A 24,460-nucleotide genomic window follows, 5' to 3' on the forward strand; every position below is an offset into this window, starting at 1 on the left:
AGGAGGCTGCAGGCAGCAGAGCAGCAGCACCAGCAGCTTTGGTCGGGCTCAGCAGAGATGGATGGTGTCCATGCAGGTGAGCACATTCATGCAGTGGTCTCAGCACAGTGGGAAGTCAGTGCGTGCCATGCTGTGAGCAGAGGAGCTGCCTGGAGCATATTCCAGCTTTCCTTCAGGTTCTGCAGGATGAACGAAATTAGCTCCCTGACTGGGATAAATGGACAGACGTGCTTTCATACAGGAACCAGCTCTGCTTTATGCAAACTCAAGGGAACAGCTGGTAGGCTGGACACAAGGACATGTGTTCGTCCTCATCCAGAGTTGAAATGGAGATGCTCAAACCAGTTTTTGCTTAGCAGCAAGGGTAACTGCAGCTTCTAGAACGATGCCAACGGCTTGTGTCTTGTGTAGACTTCTACCACCTGCAATTGAGATGAATGCTGCCCAGTTTTACACTTCAGTTGGGCCCAGGAATGAAGGCATGATTAAGTAACTGATCATTGCTAATAAAATCAGTGGTGCCAGATTCAGTCACAAAATTCTGGGTCTTCTCTCCATCTTTAAACTCCTCTCTGCATCTGCAGACTGCAAGAGAACTCACTCCCTGACCGGGAATAAACCTGAAGAGTTGGGCCTTTGTATATCTAAAATCCAGCCGCTCCGTTTTATCCTATATAACCCAAAATGTGGATATTTTTTAAATGATAGCCCTGTGCTGACTTCTAGGCTGCAATGACAGACAGGAGGCAGAAGGCTGCAACAGACAACTTGGGAACAAGTATAATGGCTTCAGCATGTGTTAAGGCAAGATCACAAGGACTGGATAAGGTTACTATGGCCGGCCAAGTCCTGGAGGTGTGCTGGCTGGGCCATGGTGCAAATCTTTCTTGGTAAGGAGCGTAGAATATACTGCCCAAACCCTATCTAGGCAAAGTTTTTGCACTGGTATTTAAGCAAGAGTTGAGAGAATGACATTAAGAGCCAGAACTGGATTTAAAAAGCTTTCTTAAACATCTGCACTAGAGGTTTTTGGGTTTTTTTTTTCAGAAAAGCATTATTGCTATGAAAAGTCAGACCACGGCTATGCAGGCAGGGAGACGCACCATGAAATGGCCAGCGTAGGAGACCATAGGGATCTGGGAATAGGCAGGGGAGAAAATCTCTGTGCCGACGCGTGGGTGGGAAGGCAGAAGGCCCCTATGCCACTTAGTGTGGGAGCAGAGAGGCCGCCTGGTGCAGCCACATGCTGCCCATGCCACACACTTTGGACGTGGGTTGGCTGCCAGCAGGCAGCCTCCGTGAGCTGCTGTGTGCCGGTAGGTGTCCAGGTGTCCCGGGCTACTCTCGGAGCACCCCTGGGGCCGGGATAGTGTGGGACTCCTCACTGAGACTGTAACGGCTCAGATGAGATGCTGCCAGAGCAGTACATTAGCAACGCCAAGACCCTACAGGCTTCTTTGCCTGGAGCCTGGGGGAAACAGCCCTGTGCTGCCTGCAACCATGGGTTTTGCTGGCTGTGTAGCTGCCTTCCAGCCTCTTAGGCTGTGGGGCTGCAGTCACAGGATCTATATGAAGGAGTCTATCACAAAGGAGTCACAGCTTGTCATGTATGTCCTGTGCGAAGGAGACCTATCATTTCAAGCTGAGCCCAAAATTGTGTATTATTTGAAACATCCCACTCTCCCTTGCCATGTGGATGCACCAAGCTGACATTGCACTAGATTAGATGATTAAAATTCATGGTTAAGACTGTACACAGAGAATATTTTCCTTCATCACCCTCTCAAAATAGCACACTTCAGGAAAAAAACAGATAGGAGTTGTGAATCTGAATGTTGTAATGGTGTGGTTAAAGTACCCATTCCCTCTAGCAAGGGTGTTGGCAGAATATTGTGCTGCCTGGACATCTTGGGGCCTCACCGCATGGCCACACATACAGCGTGGTCTGTGTTTCCAGCACCCCATTTCTCCTCCGTGGGGTTCCCAGGACAGACACGGTGAGATCGGAAAGGTATTTCACCTCCAGGTGAACTGGGGATGCAGGCACCTCTCCTGCCCGAAAAGGAGCAGCGTGATGATGGGGGCCCACACACCCAGCTGTCCTGGGCTGTCCCTGCCCATTGGCAACTGATACAGGGTGACTCAGGGAAAGTCTTGGAAGTGCTGATGGTCTAGCAGGCAGCCAAGGCACTGGGAGAGCAGGGTATCAGCGTGGAAAGCCAGAGAATATCCTCTTCCTACTGCCAGGAGGGCAAGGACAGAGTTGTAACCAGTGAAGGAGGCACCAACCGGTCCTGTCGGGCTTGTAAGGGTGCAATGATACATTACCTCCTTGTCACGGAGATCTTCACAATATGTAACTCAAGGTCTCTCTAGGTTTGATTAGAAACAGACACCCCAAACTTTGCACTGAAACTTTGAGGCCATCTCCAGTTACAGGAAGTCTGGGCATATCCATATGCAGATGTATGCAATTTGTTTCACTTCAGCAGTTTGCATGACTGTTTTGAGGTCAGGGAGCCCGTTTCGAGGGAAGGAGAGTTACTCTTCTGGATGCTCAGCTGAGGGTGGATGCATGCCATCCCCTCCCTATGCCGCTGTCTGTGCTCCCTGCCTCCTGCCCTCCATCCCACTCTCGTTGCCCCTCTCATAGAGACAGCTCATCCCTGACGGTGCCCGCAGGGGCTGGAGGTAAAGGAGCCCATTGCTGCAGTGCCGGAGCATGAGAGCAGCGTGGCCAAGCTGGCAAGGAGGGCTCTGGGCTGGTGGCGGGCAGGCATGGGGACATCCGCCGCGTGCGCAGCGGGATGGTTGCTTGCTCCTCGGGGCTGATGGCTTGAGGCAGAGATAACTATCACTGCTGAAAGCCCTGGGCCCAGCTCCCAGCTGCAGTTTGAGCTATGTAGTCAATGAAATTACATCATCAGACTCAGAGCTTTTCTCTGTGTGTGTGTGTGTGTGTCTGTGTCCATGTGCGTGTGTTTGTGCAGACCCTTCCCCAGCCAGCTGAGCTGCTCATGCAGATAAGAAACAGTAGAAGAGTTCCCGAGGAAAGGCCTCAGGTCTTGCGTTTGCTGCTGCTGGAGTTGCAGGGCACCTGGGAGTTAGGGAGGCTGCCAGCACAAAGGCACAGGGGAAAATGGACTGAGATTCCTGACATCATAAATAACAAAAAAAGAAAGAAAGGAGGAAAAATTTCCTGGAATACTCCTATTTATTTATTACTCCATCTCTACTCATAGGTGGTAGTCAGTTGCTGCAGACTTTCTGCAACTGTTTTATCATTAGTTTTGAAAAGAATAAATATCATGGCCGTAGCATACTATATACCCAGGCTGTGGGGCAGGGCACTGTCCAAGCACATTTTGGACGGGCCTGTCCACCTGCATTCCCGAGGAGCGGCAGAGCAGCTCAGCCCATTGGAGAGTGCAGGTGCAAAGAGGAGGCAGGGTGGCAGTCGGCCCCAGCGCCCAGGGAGTATAAACCTTGACAAAATGTTCCTAAGGATCAAAGCGAAGAGTTGAGATCGACAACATTCAGCTTTGCTGAGCTTTACATGGAGCTCCTCAAAAGCCTGAAGGAACAGTGTTCGAGAAAGCAATAAATCTGAAAATACAGTAGGGTGGTAGTGACAGGTAGCTCCTGTGTCTCCAGTGCCTTCATCCCAGTCCTGCCCTCGACTTGTCTGTACTAACTGGGCAATTCTTTCCTCAAATCCCTTTCATATCTCATCTCCCCAAGCTTACACCTGGGCCTTCTTTGCCCTCGTGCAAGAGGGTGACAGCTACATTTCATCCTCCTGTTTTCATCCCAGTCACCTCAAGGCAGTCTTTCAGCTGTGAGAGTAAGAAAAAGGCGAGGATATGTATACCTTCTTACAAGCCCACTCGTGGGCTTTTGGCTCTGACACCATGACAGAGCTGTTCACAGAAGGGCTAAATTGTAAATATACAGTGGTGGTAGGATGTTGTAATGAGGGATGAATGCTGGAAAAAAATGGGGATTTCCAAAGACGTGGGCTAAGATGCCTGAGCTGGCATTAATGACCCTGGATATGACACTGCTGAGGGAAATCTCCCGGTGGGGACATGACTAGATGGTGGAGCTGTTTCCCAGAAAGGCTGATCCATGACTGAGAACATTTAAAAATAGGCTAATGTGAAATTTAAAAAGATTAGCCAGTTGGCATGATCTTGGCTTGGTAAGGAAAGCATGGATGGGAAGTACCGCTGCACCCTTTCCTTCCTGGACCTTTAGGAGCTGAGTGCAGCGGCTCAAGGTTAAACCCTGCCGTAGGGCTACCATGTTTTTTGTCCAAAGATCCCAGCCAGAAACATGGGCAGGTGTGACACTGGGCTGCGCAGCACATGCCGGGCAGGCCAGCCATTTACACGAATCCCTCTTTTTCTGGTCTGGGGACAGCCCGCTGCACAGAGCAGTGGCAGTAGGCAAGGGAGAGCCACTGCCACTTGTCATCAGAGGTGCTACGTCACTGGGTCCCCATCAGGATCCTGCTGGCATGGCAGTGGTCTTGCTAACGACGGGGACACCATGGTTGCTGGAGGCAGGAGATGGGCGGGAGAGGATGCCCCATCACAGCACCCTTTGCCTATGCCTGAGGGCATGTACACCTGCTTTCACTTGTAGCTGCTAAGCCTTAGGGAGGAACCAGCTCACTGCAGTGGTTGAAACGGCCACCTCCTGCTTCACCATACTGCTCTCATATATCATGGCCCGTTAATTATTAATTGCTCAGGACAGTCAGGCAGGAGCAGCCTCCCAGGCTGCTGTCAGACTCCTCTCATTTCTCGCTGCCCTGCACACAGGCTGGGGTGTTTCCGTAGGTGTCTCACACCAGCCTTTTCTGTGGCACTAAGCGCCATTCATAGCCTCTTTGCCAAAAGCAGTGCAAGTCCTCGCTGAAGGCTGTGGGGGTGGCTGTGGGGCATCAGTCAGGAGCAGCTCCGCTGACACACCACCCTTGCCTGGGGATGCACAAGCAGAAAACAGGTCCCACTGGGCACCATGCATGGGTGCTGTGTGCCCCTGGTTTTCTACCGTGTGCTATTTGGTAGGGGAGCATGGATGGGCTAGTGACTTGGGACCATCGTCTGAGGCCTGGGTTTGGGTCCCTCTGTCCTCAGAGATCTCTCCTGTGGCCAGGACCAAGGAATGTAGTGCTCTGTGGGGTTCAGTCCCACTGTGGGCAGTGGGAGGGTGAAGGAGGGTCTCACTGGGGTGCATGCACGTGAGCAGGCCGGGCTTGTGGAAGGGGACCAGGAGGAGCTGTCAAAGCTCACCCCAACCTCCCCTTCCCCGGCTGTGCTGGCATCTGTGGGCTGCGTTCAGCCCCCCTGGCATAACAGCCACCTCCTCCCTTCAATACAGCCTGGCCAGGCACCCATGCCACCCCCGAGCTGCGCTCCAGCACCCTCTGAGGCCGAGGCTGGCAGCTTTTCTGTGCCCACCCAGGGCAGCCTTCTGCCTCACCTTCTGCCTCTCCCGGGGGTGGCGTCAGCCTCTCTGCCTGCGTTTAGAGACTGCTGCCCGACTGCCATGGCTAGCTTTAGTTGGTTGAACCAATTAATTCGTCGAAAGATTTACATCTGTCTCCTTCTCTTTCCCTCTCTCCCCACCCTGCCCTCCTCTCCCCTCCATGCCCTCCCACCCAAATAGGTAAGGAGAGCAGTTTGGGAGAGGCCGACTTGCAGCCGAGCTCCGACCCTTCGGGAATGGACAGCAGCTACCTCAGCGTGAAGGAGGCCGGGGTGAAAGTGCCCCAGGACAGGGCCAGCACAGACCTCCCCAGCCCCATGGACAAGGCTGACTCGGAGAGCAACAAGGGCAAAAAGCGGAGGAACCGCACCACCTTCACTAGTTACCAGCTGGAGGAGCTGGAGAAGGTCTTCCAGAAGACTCACTACCCAGACGTCTATGCCAGGGAGCAGCTAGCCATGAGGACAGACCTCACCGAGGCTCGCGTACAGGTAACGGGGGATGCCCTGGGGCTGGGCGAGGGGTGGGCGAGCTGCAAACAAGCCCTTCCTCTCTGGGGAATGAAAACGAGCCCTGCAAGTTTGTTGTCACTTGCTGTGCCTGGGGTCACCTACAGCCCCACCACAGCCTGCAGGCAGCCGAGCCCGACCCATGTCTGACACGAGTGTCAGCTCCTTTATTTGAGCTGGTGTCCTGAGCTGCAGTGTTCACAGAGAGGCCTCTTGTCCTTGAGCTAGCAGAGCAGCAGGCAGGTAAGCCTCACCATCACCCTAAACAAAGCTATTACAAAAACTATTTTCTTCATGAGACTTGGCAGGGGACACAGGTTCGTTAGTCTGAGTGGCAGCAAGCTTTCTCACAGTATGGGCTCTTTTGGAGATGCAGAGGTGACCAGGACATTTGGTACCAGAGAGCATGAGGCGATATAGGAGAGGCAGCTCTTGCTGCCTGCTTGGCTAAGCAGGCACTGAGACTGCACAAAGCCTGGTGATCTGGAGCAAAGAGGTGCTCCCACCATCTTGAGAGGAGCAGGAGAGTCAAAACAGCCATGCAGCAGTCTCACTGCCTTCACCCACACAGGTGCCAGCTCCCATGAACTAGCTCCCCTGAACTAACCTGGCGGTCCGGCAGAGCCAAACTCCACATTGAAGGAGTGAATGATTCTCTGAATGCTGCTCTTTCCTCTGAGTCAAGGTTAAACCCAAGACCTGGCAGAGCTCAGAAGCATTTGCAAAAAAGGAGCACCGTCACTTGGAGCGGACATCCGCAGCTCACGCCTTGATGGCCATCAAAGGTCCCACTGAAGCTTAGGTTCTCATTCTCCAGTCTAGCTAATCCTGTGACTTCCGTCCGCAGGCATTTATCAGCTCACCACCCCTAGAACCTGCATTAGCATCAAGAATAGCTGGCGTGTGGACGCCTCTGATTATCCTCTTATACCAGGAAGACTCCCAGGTCCCAGGCAGCCTGTCTTGCCCTCTGCTCTAACCTTTACAAGCGGTTGATGCAAACAGTCAAAGCAGTTAGGCCAGGATCCTTGCATAAGTCCATTTTTCACTGTACATTTACTTCCAGTTTCAACTAGCTGCAGGATTTTTCTTCTCTGCTTGCCTAAATTGGTTTGCAGGGCTGGTGTGCTCTTCTTCCCCACAGCTGTTTCTCTTCAGGCCGGACACGGCTGCATTTCAGGAGAAAGCAGCACAATTCCTGTTGGTCCTGCCCGTAGCGTGCTGAGCACTGCGGGATGGGCAGAGGAAGGCAGCGCTACAAACGTCAGCTCTTCTGCCGCTGGACGCAGCCCTTGATTTCCCAGGGACACATCACAGGTGCTGATGGGGTCTCCTGGGAGGCCAGGCGCAGCATCAGGTTACCAGCTGCACAGTGCATGAAATTCCTTGCACTCAGGAATGAGAATGAGGTGCTGGAGGGTGGTGAGCTCCTCCTGCTCGCCTCTGAGCCATGGCGTGCAGCTAGCACGTCCCAGCGAGCGTGCAGGGCTGGCTAACAGAGCCAGGTCAGGCGAGGCAGATGCAACCCACAAGTTCATTACGTATGACCCACGATCTCAGGGTTTTTTCCTCACTTTACCACTGGATAACGCTGCGGCTGAGGGCAGAAGTGACTCCCCAGGCAGCCAGCAGAAAATTTGGCAGAGGGACAGCGCAGCCTGGGGGTTTCACCCTGCCCTGAGATAAACGCCCCAGCAGCCTGCCGCCATGGGCAGCTGAGGGCTGCCTCTTGCGACCGCCAGCTCGCACCTCTTGCTTGGGATGGTGATGACAGGGCTTGTGTAATGGAGCGGCTGAAGGACTTGTCTAAGTGGCCTGGCTGCTCGAGCACTTACCGCGGGGTGAAAGGGGGAAGCACTTGCATTTCACTCATTCCCCCAGCCCCGCTGGGAAGGACTCCGTCCCTTGAGCTGCAGGCTGGCACCCAGCCACCACCTCGTGATGAAGGGCTGCCGTGCCGTCAGTAGAAATGCAGACTCCCTATCACTGGAGAGCGAGAACCAGCAGGCTCGTGCCGAGCGCTGTGGGTGCTGGCTGGGCAGGCTCAGGGGCACCCCGGCTGCCGGGTATTTCACATGAGTTCCCAGGGGACTGGGGCTGCCAGCTAGCGAGCTGGTCAGCCTTGGCACGGTGGTGGCAGACCCCAGGAAGCATGGGGATGCAGCCTGGGGTGGCACAGGCATCTTCTGCTGATGGCACAGGGCTGCACTTCCCAGGAGGGAGGCTTTCGGGGCTGGGGCCTTAATGAATCACCCTAGTGCCTGTCTCCAGCTCTGGGTTGTGTTATAGCTTGTTTAGGCTTGGCTTTGGCCTCCCACCCTGCTGGGCAGCTCTGCTCTGCGGGGCCTCCCCATGCCAGCACTGCAGCTCCAAGGGCCATCAGCTCACAGCTGAAGAGCAGGCATGGGGCAGCAGCCCAGGAGACTGATGGCGAAGCAAACACCTGCTGCAGGGACCAAGGGCCCAACCAGGGCCAAGGCAGGGGGCGGAAATCACAAATAAGCCACGAGCCCCTTACTTCTTTCCTCCTGCAAGCCAAATAGCCACTATGTACTCAGTTGCCCTCTGCCAAGCTGGCAGGGGCTCTGGCTGCTGTGGGGTGTCTGGGCACACACATATTGCAGCTCCATGGACTTTGAGGAGAGCTCAACAGTCCCTCTCCCAAGGAAGGTACGGTCCTCTAAGGGATGGCGAGTGTCCTGGGATAATTTCATGGAGGCCAGCTTCAGCTGCCTGCAAGGCTGAACTAAGCAAAGCATAGCAGCAGGAAGGCGAGGCGCCCGGCAGGTTTGAGGTGTGATGCTCCCTCCCACAGCTGAGCCAGCTTTTGGCTGGAGGTTGTCCCCTCTGGCCAGGCTTGGCTCCCTGGGGAGCACAACCAGCCTCCCTGCTGCAGGCAGGAGCCGATGCGGAGCCCAGACAGGCAAATGGCAGCTCTGGGTTTTTTCCATCCCTTTCCCAAACTCATGCTTCATTAGTGAAATAGTTGCTGGAGATCTCAGTGCCTGGAGAAGAGCTCATACCAGTGGCAGGCACAGGGTGGGCCATACTGTCTGCAGAGTGGTGGCATCCTGCAGCCTGCCCCCTTTCCTGCTCCATTTCTCTGCCTGCCTTGGTTTCCAGCCATCAGTGCTGGTGTCTGACAACGTCTAACCTAATTCCTCCCGCAATGCAATGCAATGTTTTCCCTCCCTGCCCCTCACAACCTGGCCCCGTGTTGCCAAGTACTATTAAGCTACTGCACGTCCCTATTTTCCAAAGTGGGAGCTGTGCATAAGCCCTGCACAGAGGCAGAGCCACCCAGCTAGGAAGAGGCTGCCAGGGCTCAGAAACCTGTAAGGGTGTGCGGCGGGCGCTGTTCTCATGTAGGTCCTACGCAGCGTGCATATCCCATTCCTTTTTCCTCCTCTTCCATGTCTGGGGCTGCAGAGCCCCAGGAAGAGCTCCTGCTTGGTACCAGCAACTGCCTGAGCTTCCTCCAGCCCATCCAGGGCTGCAGCAGATGTCTGAGGCAGTAGCAGTAGAGATACATGGTAGACACACGTGTATTCACACATGGCTCCTTCCCCTTGCATGCAGAGACACACATACACATCCCCAAGCCCATGCCAGCCCGGCCTTGGCTCTTCATCTCTCTTGGGCTGTGAGTATCTCTGCCTCCTGGCCTGCCCTGTGGCAGAGGAGAAAGAGATGGGGCTGGAAGGAGGCTTTGCAGCCAGGGAATATAACCCCTCAGCCAGCGCCCCTCAGAGCCAGCCTTATGATTGCTGGGACCGTTAATGAAATGTTTTCGGCGGTGACCCTGTGATGCGGCAGGGGCATGAAAGTGAGAGGGAAATGTCAAACTCCGCTGTAGCAAAATCACTGCCTTGGAAAAAAAAGAAAAGAAAAAAAGCAAAGCAAAGCAAGAAGTAATATATCTTGATCCCTTTTCCCCCATAAAACCCTGGGAGGCTGGTGGAAGGAGCGGAAAGACTGAGCTAAGCCTGCAGGAAATTAAACATGAAATGAAAACAAGCTCAAGTTATTCAATTCTCTCATCCCAGGCTCCAATTTCCCATTCCAGGCCACTGATAAAATGGTGTCCAGTTTCAGCGCTGAAGGATGAATTCTGGCTCTGTTCTTGCAGGCTGGAAAGCAAAGGGCTGGTGGCCATCTCTGGAAAGAGGGGAGAAGGCCTGGCCTGTAGCAGAGGGATGGGGTCCTGGAGACAGATGGACAGACAGACAGATGGAGGAGGAGGGAGGAGGGCAGCGGGGCTGGTGGGGACAGGGACAGGCAGAACGGATGCTGCGAGGCTGCCAGGGGAGAGCGGGAGCACGTGAGGCTTGAACGTGGCAGGCAGCTCTCGCCCGCTGCTGGGCAGCGATGCAGCAAGGGGGGCTGGAGCACAGGGCGTGGGGCGCTGGGCTGGATCCGGCCCCGTGCCTGCCACCAGCCCACCATCACATGAGCAGAGGCCAGCCTCCCCCTTCATCACTGCGCTGGGGCAGGTAGGAGAGAGGGGAAATCACCTTTTTCTTTAACTTGGAGGAAGGATGAACGCAGCGATGCAGTCCCCAACCGTCCAGGCATGGCCAGAGGGGCCTGGGTGAGGTCCCGGCTCAGCCCATCCACCTGCACCCTGCATGGGGCACGTGGGACTTGGTGGCAGGGGCAGACCGGCAGTGCCGGCTGGGTGCCAGGGTCGCGGCAGCGAGACAGCGAGCAGGAGCCTCCTGCTTTCTTTGTCTCAGGCCGTTCCTGGCCTCTTCACCCCCCACAGCATGTCAGCTGTGTATGCATATGGATTTAGGTACCAGCATATGGCTGAATGTTTATGGAGACATGAAACATTTTCTGTTCTGTAGATTTTTATAGGGCTGATTTGGTACATCAGGGCTTATCAAAGCATTGTCTGCAGGAGTCAGATACATGAAATTACCCTACACTCCCACTCCAGTTGTTAACACTGAGATGCGGCCTGCAACGACTGCTTATCCCTGCACGAAATATCCCATCCTGACCCCAGGGGACAGGCTGCACCGACTGCTGCAACCTCCACTGTCACATCCCTGTCCCATAGCAGCCTCTCGTGACTAAAGGTGACAGGCAATGAAAGGAAAATGGACTTTTGTTGGTTTTTAGATTTGCTGTTTAAAAGCAGGTGTCTTCTAAGATTGAGGAAGCCAGGAAATACTTAGGATTAGTTGTTTTTCACATTATACATTGCCCTGCCTGCCCTGTTTTCCCTGGAGCACTGCAGAGGCCTGGGGAAACCCGACTGCAAGATACCAAGCAGCCTAAAAGGACTTGGACTGGAGGAGAAGGGAGAACTTTAAAAAGTGGTCCAAACCTTGTTGCAAGCATTTTGGAGCAGTGGCTCACTGCCAGCCCTTGGAGCATCTCCACTGCCCTGGGCACCAGCGCTTGGACTGAAGACACTCTTCCTTTCAGCCTAGTGCGATGGTTTGCCACAGCATCCCAGCCCACCAGCCACATGGGGGTTGCAATTTGGGAACTGCCAGTTCAAACCATTTTGTTCTGCCAGCGCCAGTTCAATTCAATGTGTAAATGAGGAGCAGCAGAGGAAAAGCCTGTGACAGAGACCCTGCTCCGCCTCGGCTGGCCCCAGGGAACCGCCCTGTGGCTCCAGCAGGCCTGGGGAAGGTGAGCACACGGACCCCATGCTGACAGCTTCGGAGGTCGCGCTGCAGAGCCGGGCACCACCGCAGGAGCCTGCGCTCAGCTGCTGCGCTCCCGGGCGGGTGCCCCGGGCGGGATGCTCAGGTGGGCTCCCCTGCACGGCAGTGCAGGTGTGCGGCCGGGCTGGCAGGCAGACCAGCCGGTGCCTTCGCCAGGCAGGGGAATGGCCGCATATGCCTGGCATATGTTCGCCCCGGCCTCGCGCACAGCCAGCGCTCTGCTCCCTACCTGCTCTCCACCCCTCTGTGCACAGCGGGGCCTCCCCCGCCCGAGGAGGAACCGGGTCACCACTGCTAACTTTGAATCTGCAGATCAAAGCGGCATGATCTGGGCCAGCCCTGGGACTGGCCTGCAGCTGGGCTGGAGCGGCTGTGCCAAGAAGAGGTAGAAGAAAAGCAGACAGATGCCTCGGGCATCAGACCTTCTCCAGTAGGACGCTCTTCATGTGAAGTGTGTGCTCAGCTGGGATAACGTTAGGACCTTTCTTGCTGGTGCTTTTCGCACCCGCTGAAAATCCTCATAGGGTTTTTGAATCGAGGTGGGGTGTTAATATCAGGTTGCTGCTTTGGGTATGGTTAGTCTGGCTGGCTTGTGGATGGCCCACAGCAGTGACATTGCTGTGACAGCGGTGCAGGGTACTATATCCTACACCATTGGCAGCCCACGTGGGGAGGAAATGGCCGGGCGCTGCGCCATCGGCTCCCCGCACCAAGCAGACCAGAGCGCACGGCCAGACCTTCAGCTGGCCACGCGTACCGTGGGGCTGGCCACGGCGGGGAGCTGCGAGAGACCAGCGTGAGGCTGCCTTCATGCTGGGGAGGGGGAAACTGAAGCAGGAGAGCCTGAAACGACTCTTCCAGCACAAGTAAGAAGGTCAACTCAGACCAAAAACTACAGACCCTCAGGCTTGTCTCTCCCTGTAGCAGCTTCTATCTGCACTGACGCAGGCTGCAAATGCCCCCACTCTCCTGCCCCCTGAAAGCCGGCCTGCCACCCTCCCTTGTGCCAAGTGCCCAGCTCGCCCCGCTGTCCTCCAAAGACACGAGCTGGCGAAACCGAAACCGGCGTCTGGTTTCCCCAGCTGGCTGCGAAGCGGTGGAGGTGCCCCGCGGCCGGGCGCAGGCAGGGCCGAGCTGTTCGTTAGCGGTGCCCCCCCCCCCCCGCGCGTCACCGTGTAAAACTCGAAGCAGAACCGAGCGGCTCTTGGACTGCTCCTTTCATGCACTGGCGTGACCTGCGCAACCCAGCCCCTGGTGATCGCCTGCATCTCTCAGTGCCTTCAAAGCGGCTCTTGATTGATGTGTTTCCCTGACTCACAAGCCTCAAGAGGCTTTGAAGACACTGGGCCAGGCTCTGATCTCTCTTATGCTGATGCAAATCAGGAGCAATGGTGCTGACAATAGTGCAATAATCCACACTGATGTCAAGCCAGTAAAAATAAGAGCAGAAACAGTGTTTTGGTCTTTCCTCTGCCTTGAAGGGATCTGAGCAGCACTGTGAAGCAGAGAGCTGCAAACCCTTCAAAGAAAACTTGGTGTGAAAGCAAAGGAGATGTAACTCTGTAGAGCGCACTTGTCCTTTCCTGAGGCTAAGAGAAGGGGTGTTATGCATTTTATTTTTTTTTTAACAGTTAAGAAAAATAAGACTGAGAGTTCAGTGAGAAATGCAAGCTCTCAGCCAATGGCACCACCACAGCCAGGACTAGGCCTGGGGAAAGCCCCAGCACTGCTGTTTTCAGCCTGGTAGCAGCACACTCAGATGTATTGGCTCTTCTCATCTGAGACTGGCTGACAGCATGAGAGCTGTGGGCAGCGCCTGGGTAACACGGATTTAGGGGCGTGAGGAAGACAGGTTATTCCAGGGCAAACCAGGCTGCGGGAGGCAAGAGCTGTGAATGTCCCCAGACAGGCAGGACACCAAAAGCTGGGCATCGCCTTTTGCCCAGGGTGCTCCCAGTCTGGGAGCGCAGGCTGGCCCCAGCCTCCCTGGGGATGCAGGGCAGGACTGCCGCTCCCGCAGGGGCTTGCGCGCAGAGCAGCGCTCTGTCCTCACACCATGCACACCCGCCCGCCTGGCAGAGCCCTGCGTGCCAGTGGGCTCCCCAGGGCTGCAGGGCTCCTGGCCACCGCCGGCCCCCTGTTCACAGCCCCCGTCACCCTCTTCCCCAGGTGTGGTTTCAGAACCGGCGAGCGAAATGGCGCAAGCGGGAGCGGTTCGGCCAGATGCAGCAGGTCCGGACCCACTTCTCCACCGCCTACGAGCTGCCCCTGCTCACCCGTGCTGAGAACTACGCCCAGGTGAGCACGCCCCCCCACCCCGGTCCGTCCATCCCCATGCCTGCTGGACACACCGCCTCTGCTCCCAGTTCCCCCCAGGTGATGCTTCACTTCTCGGGTTCATCCACCTGCCCTCAGGCAAGGCTGCGAGAGCGCTGGGGCTGGGGTTCTATTACCAAACACTGAAGGGCCAGGAATTATTTAGCTGGGTGGCCTGCCCAGCTCCCTCATGCCCTGGCCCGGTGCAGCCATCTCTAAAGCAGGCACCAAGCCCAGTCCTGTGTGGCATAGTGCAGCCACCCTTTGGGCACGGGTCACGCTGCTAAGCACATCCTATTACACTGTCCTTCTCCCATCACATGTGCTGCTGCCCACTAACTTCCCACTGACTTGGAAAAGGTCCTGAAGGCTATTTCAGGCCTTAAAACCAGCAGTTCCCAGGAAGGCTTCCTGTTGCATGCCTAGGTTTCCATGCCCCTTCTTTAGGAGGCTGGACAAAAGCATTTTTCCCCTGGCAAATTCCCACAGCCGTCTCCCAGTGATGGGCTGTGGTAGCCGCAGCACACTTGGTGACGTCTGGGGATGCTTCCCAAGGGTCTTGTGGGTTTGTGCTCCAAAGGAAGGGTGGGAGCAGCCTTGCTGGGGTATCTGGGGCTGCTCCTGGGGACTGTCAAGACCGTTCCTGCCCTAGCCCAGGAGGCAGGTGACAGAGCTCCCTCCCTCCTTAACCTCCCATCCTGGGAAACCTGTCACCTCAGTAGCCTCCTAAGCAGTGGGCCAGCCCCCATTTCACAACGCTGTCTTCAGATGCCGCCAGGGCAGACAGACGTTCGTAAGCTTGAGGGCTAGGCTGTGCCCCCGCAAAGCACTCCCTCCATCCTGCCGACTCCTCTTCCCGCCACCCAGAATTTGCTTCAGGGCGCAGTTTTGCAGGCGTGATGGTCTGAACCCGACTTGTCCTCACAGATCTGCTGGGAGTCCTCCCCCCCAATGCCCTGGCTGTCAGCTACCTCCCCAGCCAGCGCTGCACCAAAGCTCCCCTGCAGCCAAGCCAAGAGTGTTTGACCTCTCTCTTGCTTGGCTTCTCCCCCAAACTGAACAAGAAGCCCTTATGAAACAGCTGAGAGATGCCAAAGCAGCTTTTCAAGCAGAGGACGCTCTCAGCAGCCTTTTCAGCACTCCCTTCTTTGTAACTTATACTGCTCCCTCCCTCCGTACTGCCCTCCTCTCCCAGCCCTAGAGATCAAAAAAATGAAAAGCAGTTTGCAGGAGGTAAGAGATCAGAGAGGGCCCAAGGGCGAGTGGTGCAGTGGGGTGGGGGGATGAAGGGCCCTTTGCTCTCTTGCTCCAGCCAGCTGCTCACCTCCTCCCTGCTTTCATCCTGCGTGCCCGTCCCTCCCGCCACAGCAGACCTGATCCCGCTGGCAAATACTAAGCCCCTCTCTCTTCTTCTGCAATATCATTTAATGAGTGACGCTGCAGGAGCCCAGATGGCCACGCAAGGCAGCCCCACAGGGCTCTGCTCTGTGGCAGGGCAGGCAATGCTTCCTCGATGGGCAACAAGCACCGCTGGGGAGAGGGGCAGGGAAACTGCCTGTGCTGGGGGGCTGCAGGCAGCTCAGCTCTGACAGGCAAGTCTGTCTGGTGCAAAAAGCCTCCTGCATAGGCAAAGCTGCCCTGAGCTGGGGCGGGAGGGTGGACTGGTGGTCTTGCAGCATCCCTTTCTGCCTGTTCCCTCTATAGTGGGTAGGCCCACAGAAACACTGTGGATGACACCAGGTTTCCTGTGCCGAGAGCTCCAGAAAGTGCTCATGGTGCAAAATACCAGAGAAATAGCTGGCAGGGAGGGAATGGACAAATAGAGATACATCACAGCAGAGCAGGGGCACAGTCCTGCTCCCCTGTGAGTTCGTCTCCAGCACTCCCTGCCCCTGCCAGGGCTGCCATGTGGATTTTGGACGGGACCCATTGGCTCTGTGGGCGGGCTACTGATGCCGCTGCTGGCGAGGGCTGGACGCCCTCTCTCCCCTCAGGCCTGCTGCTGGCTGCGTCCTGCACGGAGCAGCCCTGACGCTTCTTTTCCTACCCCCAGATCCAGAACCCTTCCTGGATCGGCAACAACGGCGCCGCCTCCCCCGTGCCCGCCTGCGTCGTCCCCTGCGAGACAGTGCCCTCCTGCATGTCCCCCCATGCTCACCCCCATGCGGCTGGCGGCGTCTCCGAGTTCCTCGGCGTCTCCGGCCCCGGCAGCCACGTGGGACAGACTCACATGGGTGGCCTCTTCGGCACGGCCGGAATGAGCCCTGGCCTCAACGGCTACGAGCTGAACAGCGAGCCGGACCGCAAGACCTCCAGCATCGCTGCCCTGAGGATGAAAGCAAAGGAGCACAGTGCCGCTATCTCCTGGGCAACATGACAGGGCTGCAGCCCAGTGCCTGCGAGACACGGAGAGAGCACATGGGGACAGCCGAATAAATCCATCCGCTTGGGCTCCAGACAGCAGTTGCCTCCTCGGGGATCTGAATGCAGCACTTTTAGCTACCCTAGGTATATAAAGTACATATGTTAACGTAAGTGGAGTGTTTCCAGCATGAACGCGGCAGCTCCCGGCTTCCTGGGATCAGGCAGGGCGAGGGAGGCTGTGGAGCAGCACCTCTTCCAGTGAGATCTGGGTTGGGATGCGTCCCCTCTCACTGCCACCTCCCCGATAACCTGGGCATTTTTTCTCCCTGCTCCTTTTTCTGACACCAGATCTGCCTTTCCAAAGAGCAAGAGCCCGCTGGCATTTCAGCAGCTTCCCCTCTCTTGTCACCCCCCCATACACACACACAACTCCCCCTCCTAATTTGTTGACAGTGTTGATCAGATCTGTTCTGCCCTGGGCAGGGGACTGGATGGGGACTCTGGCACCAGCAAAGAGACGCCTCTCGGGCTGCTCCCGTCCTCTTAGCAGGAGCCACGACTTCCCACAGCTGAATGGGGAACAGGGGTGAGAAGACACCTGAGGATAGGAAGAAAGCAACATTATCCTGTCTCTTTCTACCCTGCTTCCTCTCCATCTTGCAGTCTGAGGTGAAGCACAGAGCCGTAGAGGCCTGTGAAGGGGATGAGTCTCTCCCCAACATGGCACGGTGCCACCACACTGGGAGTCTTTGCCAGCTCTGTGGTCACCTGGCTGGAGGTGCACCCCAGCAGACGATAGCTTCCCAGCACGGCTGGCTGCCCCAGGGAGCGCCTGCGGTTTGCTTTCCCATGGTCGTGGTCAATGTTGAGGCTCATGTGCATGGTGGGGCAGCAAAATGTTTCCTCTGGCTTTCACTGGGTCAGGAATTGCTATCCTCAATTTAGAGACAGCAGCTATGGGAGGGGAATACAGTTGCTGTGTCAATCCACAGGTCCCCAAAGAGACTGCTCTGAGAAACAGCTCAAGTGCTAGCACACAGCCATGGTTGCGTGAGGCCATTGAATTCCTCATACACCTTGTCCTGGGGTCAGATACGTGCAATGACAGCCCCTCCCTGCAGCCCTTGACCAGGGCCCCCTGCACACAGCTGCTGCGGGCATCTCCGCATGGGGGACGGTGCAGGGAGCAGGCTGGGAAGGGACCCAAGGCTGGATGAGGTGATGCTGCCTCATCTCCAGCCACCTCAGATCCTCTTCACCTTGCAGAGGAAGCAGGAGACATCAGAACTTGCCTGGTTTGTCCGGACCAATATGCGTCCTCTGGTTTTCCCTCCCAGCGCTCTTACCTGCACAGTGCTGTTAAGTAAGATCTCCTTCACAAGGCTAAATCTTTTCCAAGCTTTTCAACGACCTCGTAGCGCTAGGAATAATTTTGGAACATCCTTTTACCCCACTGAATCATCACCAAGGAGAAGCTGAAGGTCATCTGAGCACTATCACACACACAGCATGACTATGTAGGCTCAGCTAGAGCTGGGGCAGCCGTCTCCGTGATTCACAAGGGAACTACAGGATTTTACTCCCATAAAAATTTGTGTGTCACCCTGCCCTCCCTCCTCATGCTCAGTATTAGGGGATCTTGTAGTTCAAGGTCCAGAAATATTTAGTGGTCTTGGAAAAGGCTCCAAATAAGCTAAAACCAAATGTCAGGTTTCAGGTTAACAAGGTATACAAGTATTTCTATAGTGCCTAGACAGCCATACACTACATAAATGATACACCATTGCTAGATCAAATGTAATATATATTTATTGGAACAAGAAAAGACCAGTAGTATTATCTCTTTTATCTCCTCAGAAATGCTAAGAGACGCCTTCCTTGGCACTCACAGGGAACCAGCACGCATTTAACCACACCATGTGTACGACCAGGGCCTCTCCCATCACAAGCAGCCAGGACTTATGTCCCAGCCTAAACATTCAGCTGAGCCATCAGGCATGATGTCTTCGGTGCCAAAAGCGATGCTGATCACTCAGCCAGACAGGATCACGCTGGCCAGTTGGAGGTGTACCTCACCTCCACCGTGTGCCCCAGCAGCCACTGAGGGTCCTGGGCCACCCACGGGCTGGTGACGGTTTCTCCAGCCGATTTTGTGCAGGCAGCTGAGCACAGTGCTGAGAGCATTTCCCCAGGTACACCGGGGAGCGTGATGCTTGCCATGGTCAGCAGGCAATCCTGCGAAGGGCCACTGCCCAAACAGCCCAGTAACGTTACTGACAAGGCAAATTAGCACCAGGCAGCACTGAGGAGTGGGCGGTGGGGCAGGCGGGCGCATGGGGACGGGGCCTGCATGGCCTGCAGGCACCAAAGGCAGGAGGGCTGTAGCCATTCAAGGGCTTAGCTGCATTCCCTACTGAAGTTAAAGGGTAGTTTTTCCTCACAGACTTCCATGGGGCCAGGATTTCACCAGAGCTGTTTAACAGCCCAGAAGGTTAAGTGCTGCATCCCTTCCTTGTCTTATTAGAGAGAGAGGAGAGTCTCCTGGCAGCAGACTTGGCATTTACAGAGGCTTGGCCCCCGCTTTCTCTCACCTTAAATTCCACGTGCAAAGCACATGTTGGAGTCACTCAATCTATTTTAAAGGCCACCGTGCATGCCCAGCCCTGAGCCTGCCTGAAAGCATCGCTAGGCGAGGGGGGGATGTTGTTCCCCGGGGTCCCCTGCCGCAGGGCTTCCTTCCCGCTGCCGGCCCCGCCGCTCGCCAGGCTCTGCCTCGCTTCTCCGGGCACTGCCGCCACACCAGCGCTGCCCCTCGCACCCCCACCCGTGGGTCGCGCTGGGAGCTGCTCCCCGCAAAAGCCTCCGGATGCAGCTATTCAGGCAGTTTTTAAGTTACGTGCATCCGTATTCACACACATTTTTTTAATTAATTTAATTTTTTTTTTTTAAACTAGCTGTTAAATTAACAAGAAAAACTGTATAAATATATATATACTTTTTTATATATATATATGTATCTTAATCTAGCCAACCTGCAGCTACTGCGTTTCTTAAGGGTCACAGGGTCAGTGATGTTCTTGCAATTTCAAGTTACCACGATGATGCCTTTTTTAATTATTATTATTTTAATACCTTTCAACTCTATTTATGACTTTCTTCTCTATTTATTTCTTATTTAGTATTTTACTCCTGTCCATACATTGAGTTGCGATTCCCTGTCTTGCACTTACCTTCAAAGCTGCAAGCTTCGTCCCCAGCCACCATCAAAATGTCTCACAAGCCCTGGCTGCCCCAACACCCGCCATGCTAGTGCCCGTGGTGGCATCCTCCGTGGAGGCAGCACCCGGCTAGCTGGGCTCTCTCAGCTGCCCCCTCCGGCCTCCCAGAGGTAGCAAAACGTTCCTCCCGAGCAGTTCTGGCCCTGGCCGTGCAGCAGGTACCCTACAAGGGGGCTGCCTTACGTTGCCCATGGTTAGAAACACCGAGAGATGTCCCAGAGCTTTGAGACTAGGAGGAGGCAAATGGTGAGAACAGCACAGGTTCCCGGCACTGGCTTACAGGCGGTCGGGTGCCACTTGCTGCCAAGTACTCGCAGGCCCTTCTTGTCTACAAGCAGTAGTTAGTGCTTCGGTAGCAACTGCAAATCAGCGGTGAACCAGGCTCGGGGTTTGCTGGACCCTGCAGTGTCCAAGCTCTAAGGGCTGCTGTGCCTGAACAAGCTCACGAGGACAGGAGCGAGACGGGGGCCAGGTCAGCCCCCCGGCGCATCGCCCTCCGCCAGCACTGCCGCCCGCCCGTGCTCCTAGCAGGCTCCCCAGCCAGCGGCCGGGCTCTGGCCGCCTCCTCTTGAACACGCTACTCAGTTCAGGTCTCACCGCCCTAGCGCCTGCCTGGGTAGAGAGCGCAGGAAAGAGGACCAAGACAGCAAGGTGAAGGGGAACCAGCTTCCCTCTCGTCTAGAGCCCACAGCAGTGTGTGAGCGAGCGCGCATCCCTGCCGGGGCATACAGCCCTGCCGGAGCACGCCTGGCCCGAGCCGTGAGCGCGGGCAGGGTGTCAGGGGAAGGCCACGCGGAGGGACAGCACGTCACACGTCGTCAGGTCGCGGAGCTGCAGCACACGTGGCTTTGCCTGCCCCATCAGCCATGGGGACACGGCGCCAAGCCGGGCCGGGCGTACCCGGCGTGCCGCCCGGGTAGGGCCGCTGGCTGGGTTTCTCTGGCGGTGGAGGTGTTCTGGGGCAGGGAGGCACATTTCTCTGTTTCCCAGAGGACACCCAGACCAGGCAGCACGTTGTAAAACACTCTCCAAACAAAGGCAAAAAGGTAGTTTCCTGGAAAAGGTTTGAAAAATAATCAAGCAGAGGCAGAGCCCCATGTTTATTTTGCTGCTCTGACTGACACAGCAAAAAGCAAACAGACTGAAGGAGAAATTAAACCCAAATGGGAACGGGGGCAGAATCGGATGGAAAGTCATTCAGCCCTTTACAGCTTCCCAAAGGGAGCTGGGAGGAGGCGACGGAGCGGCCTTGCACCCCCTTAACTCTTTGCTGGTAACACGGTTCCCCACTCCCCCCACATAGCTAGGTAGGTAGGTAGAGCTAGGACTTTTATACTACTGATTTTGAAGGACAGTTTTCAATGTATAATAATATATCGGTTTAGGTGTGCAGTGTTTGAAAGAGAGACTGGGAGAAAGAAAGAAAACAAACCTCAATCAATATTATTGGGTTTTTGTTGTAAAATATTGTAACCTTGTATAAACGCAAACTTTTTTTTTTTTCTCTTTAGCTTAACGGCCTGGGGTAGAACACATTAAAAAAAATAAAAAAGTTTTAAAAAAGTTCAGGAAAAAAAAAATCATTAAAAATGTTGCCATGTGAGGTTTGTGCCATGCAATGTTATTGCCTATGCAGCCATGTATTACCAGTTCATTACAGTGGAATATTAAAAAAGAACAAACAGTCTTGCAGCTTGCTTCTTTTTACCTTTTTTTTTTTTTTTTTAAGTAAGTTATTGCACTTGCAGCTTTTTTGTTTTCTTTTTCTTTTTTTTTTTTTTTTTTTTGGGAGGCGGTAGGGACTGGGATTTCTGGGCACCAGTTTTATTTTTCCAGTTTTTGAAAGGAGTGGCAGCCACCCCGGCCGAGGAGGCACAAACACTGTTGTTGTTGTTTTGGTTTGCAATAAACTCCTTCTCTTCTCTCCTCTCAACTGCAATCTGCCTGGTTTGTTCCTGACTCATGACAGATGAAATGTGATCAGAGGGGCCTCCAAAATCTCACATTAATTGAAGTTGGCAAAAAATACTAACAGTGCCCTTTTGAACTGCTGACACAGTGCAGAATGGATTAGCCGGGGGTAGATTAACAACAGGTGGCAGCTCACGGGCCCGCTTGCCTCTCCCCGTACAAAGGAATGGTTAACAGCCAGCAGCCAGGCGCGGGAACATCCTGCCAGCCAGCCCCTGGCTAACCAGGGCCTCTCTGAGAGCATCACCGCTAGCCAGGCCAGAGGGCACCGTGGCCACAGGGAAGAGAGGAGGATGGTCTCCCTTGCCTACTGCTCAGGAGCTGCTGCTTCTGGCAGAGCTTAAGCCTTGCAGGGCTCCTGTGGGTCCCCCGGCCCTTCCCAAGCAGTCTGTTGCAAGGCAGCAGGTAACCCATCACGGCTGACACAGGGAGAAGTGACTTGGCAACAAGATGCCGAGGAGCTGGGGAGCCTCAGCTGCCCAGCTCCCTGTGCTACAGCACCGCCGCTTTTACACAGCACAGCCACGCTCGGCGCATCGCGGCGCGAGCTCTCCTGAAGTCCAAAGAGAAGACACCCAGGGCTGGCAGCGGGGGGACCTTCCCCCCTGAAAACTCTTCCTTCTCCCATGTTCCCACTGGCCCAGTCGCACTCCCTCCCCTGTGCTCCGCTTTGGCAGAGGCCTCCAAGCCTCACCCACCCTCTCCTCTGGCTCCGTCAGGTTCCCCAGAGGTGCCTGCCGGCAGCCAGGCGCTGCTCACTGGGCCATGGGACAGACCGAGCCCTCTGGGCTTCGCTTCTCCCCGCACCGAGGGGAGGGCTCGCCTCAGTTCCAGGGGTTCCCGGGGCATGCCTCTCGCCTCACCCCACCGTGGGGAAAAGCGGGTTCTGGGAGGGCCCTTTCTGCTGCTTTTGCTCCTTGAGACTGCCTTTCCCTCCACAGACACCGGCACCAGTAAGAGCCCAAGCCCCTGCACCTAGACACTGGGTGAACCAGAAAGTGCCCCTTTGTGTTCAGGCAGAGCTGAGGAGGTGCCCAGCAGCTGTCAACAACCCACCGAAACCCACAGAGGCCCTCTGGCCTTTCCATCAGTTGGCTGGGAGCATCAGCCCGGTTCAGATGGAGCATGGCTGTTTTTCATCTCGCAAAGAAACGGATAATGCAGGTGCTGTTGCAAGCTTATCCATTCCTCTCACTTGTAGGAGAAAAATTCCTTCCCTCCCCAAGCACTCAAAGCCAGATTCTCCAGATGTTGGCAAAGCTCAGGCTGTTGAGAGCCTACAGCCACTTTCAGTAACATCCTAGTTGTATGGGTTTAAATCAGAAATTGCTCCTGGCCTGCACGTTGCCAAAGAGCTAAAAAGTCTCTCTATAAACTCTAGATAGTGGCAGGACCCAGATCAGAAACACACATTCTTTTCTTGAAGCTGCACTTCCCTACTGGCATTACAGGAGTTGTTTAAAACACATGGAAAAATTTCTCTCTAGGAGATGTGGCTACAGTACCTAGGTTAACGCTTTCCTTCTCTGCTGGAGAATACAACTCTGAGGCAGGCCAAAGTTCGGGCAGTTTTAATGAAAAACAATTTTTTCTTCCTGTAAACTAAACAGATTTGCCTTTTTTCTTCCTCTTCTTAAAAGCAGGTTATTAACCTTTAAGCAGATGGATGTACAATAATCTTCTCATTGGCAAGGAAGGTAACAGCCACGCAAGGTGCGTCTACTTAGGGCCAGCTGGAGCCCACATGTAAAGGTGTTGCATTTAATCTGAGACAAACAAGTGTTTATTATTTGTGAAAGGATCTTCCACTTTCTCTTGCTTTTCAGTTCGTAACTTACTCGCAGGGCAAAGACAGATGCTCCGCGTTAGCATCTGCTCCTTCGCTGCAGCCTTGCTGGATTCCTGGATCTCATTTTACGGTCCGTTCTGCTTCGAACCTTCTCCCCTGCCTGCCTATATGAAGTGTGGCAAAGGGGCTATTGTTCCCGTCAGTCTTTGGCTGAAGGCACCCAGCGCTAACTGCGCCAAGCACGCAGCTGAGACCTGGCCCTCCCTTTGAAAGAAAGGTTTCACAAAAGAAGGGCCTGTAAGGTTTTAAATGGCCAGACCAGCAGGTGAGAAACTGTTTTTCTTCAGCATACAGACATGCAGAAGGGAATGTAGAGCCTTTGGTCTGAAAACCTCAGCTACCTTTCCAAGGGAATATGGGCTTATCTATTGGACGAGCATGAGATGTTCACGCTGGGAAGGTGGATATTTGTAAGTGGTGCTTTTCAGTCGGTCCCAAGCTTTGGCTTTTAGTTTTACAGGTTCCCAGTCCTGCACGGAATGGGGGTTTGGGGCAGAAGAGCTAAGCTTCATCCTTAAAAATGCAGGGTGCAACAGCAACCGCATCTTATAATCACACATGGAAAACCTCATGCGGGTCTGTATATCCCAAGTTCTTCACACCTTTGTTGGTCAAATGGTCCAGCTTTCACCTTTTCCCAGTCCCCTGCCAACTAAAATTTAGGAAAAATCCAACACATTTGACTTAGTAATTAAGCTGGTATTTTCTTTTTCTTATGACTCTGTAGACATAGTCACAACATGGATTATTTCTGTTTATAGATGGCTGGTTCTCCCCTTGCCCATCTTATCTGTTGTCTTCCCCCCTGCATACAGTCTGGTACTGAGCGCTGATTCAAGTTCCTAGACCTAATGAAACCGTGACCAGGTTGCATTGATCTCAGTCCGCAGTTGCTGCAGAGTCGTCAGGCTTGGCTGGAGTGGGAGCACTTCCTATTTATGGAAGTAAACAGGCATTTAGAATAAGTAAAGGAAATTTGACAAAGAATTACTG

The 24,460-nt window shown here is 54.7% G+C and overlaps 1 protein-coding gene across 1 annotated transcript in view; it reads left to right on the top strand.

The window, feature by feature from the left end:
* The window catches only part of ALX4 (ALX homeobox 4), a gene marked incomplete at both ends in the record, with an annotated part of 39,809 nt that extends 23,427 nt beyond the window's left edge, over nucleotides 1-16,382 (top strand). The window contains 3 exons of the mRNA XM_082318327.1: nucleotides 5,677-5,987; nucleotides 13,859-13,987; nucleotides 16,059-16,382. Coding sequence (XP_082174453.1) covers nucleotides 5,677-5,987; nucleotides 13,859-13,987; nucleotides 16,059-16,382 — 764 coding nt within the window. The remainder of the gene's footprint in view (nucleotides 1-5,676; nucleotides 5,988-13,858; nucleotides 13,988-16,058) is intronic.
* Between the last annotated feature and the right edge of the window lie 8,078 nt (nucleotides 16,383-24,460).

The sequence above is a fragment of the Platalea leucorodia genome, assembly GCF_965183815.1.
Source record: "Platalea leucorodia genome assembly, chromosome: 7".
NCBI lineage: Eukaryota > Metazoa > Chordata > Aves > Pelecaniformes > Threskiornithidae > Platalea > Platalea leucorodia.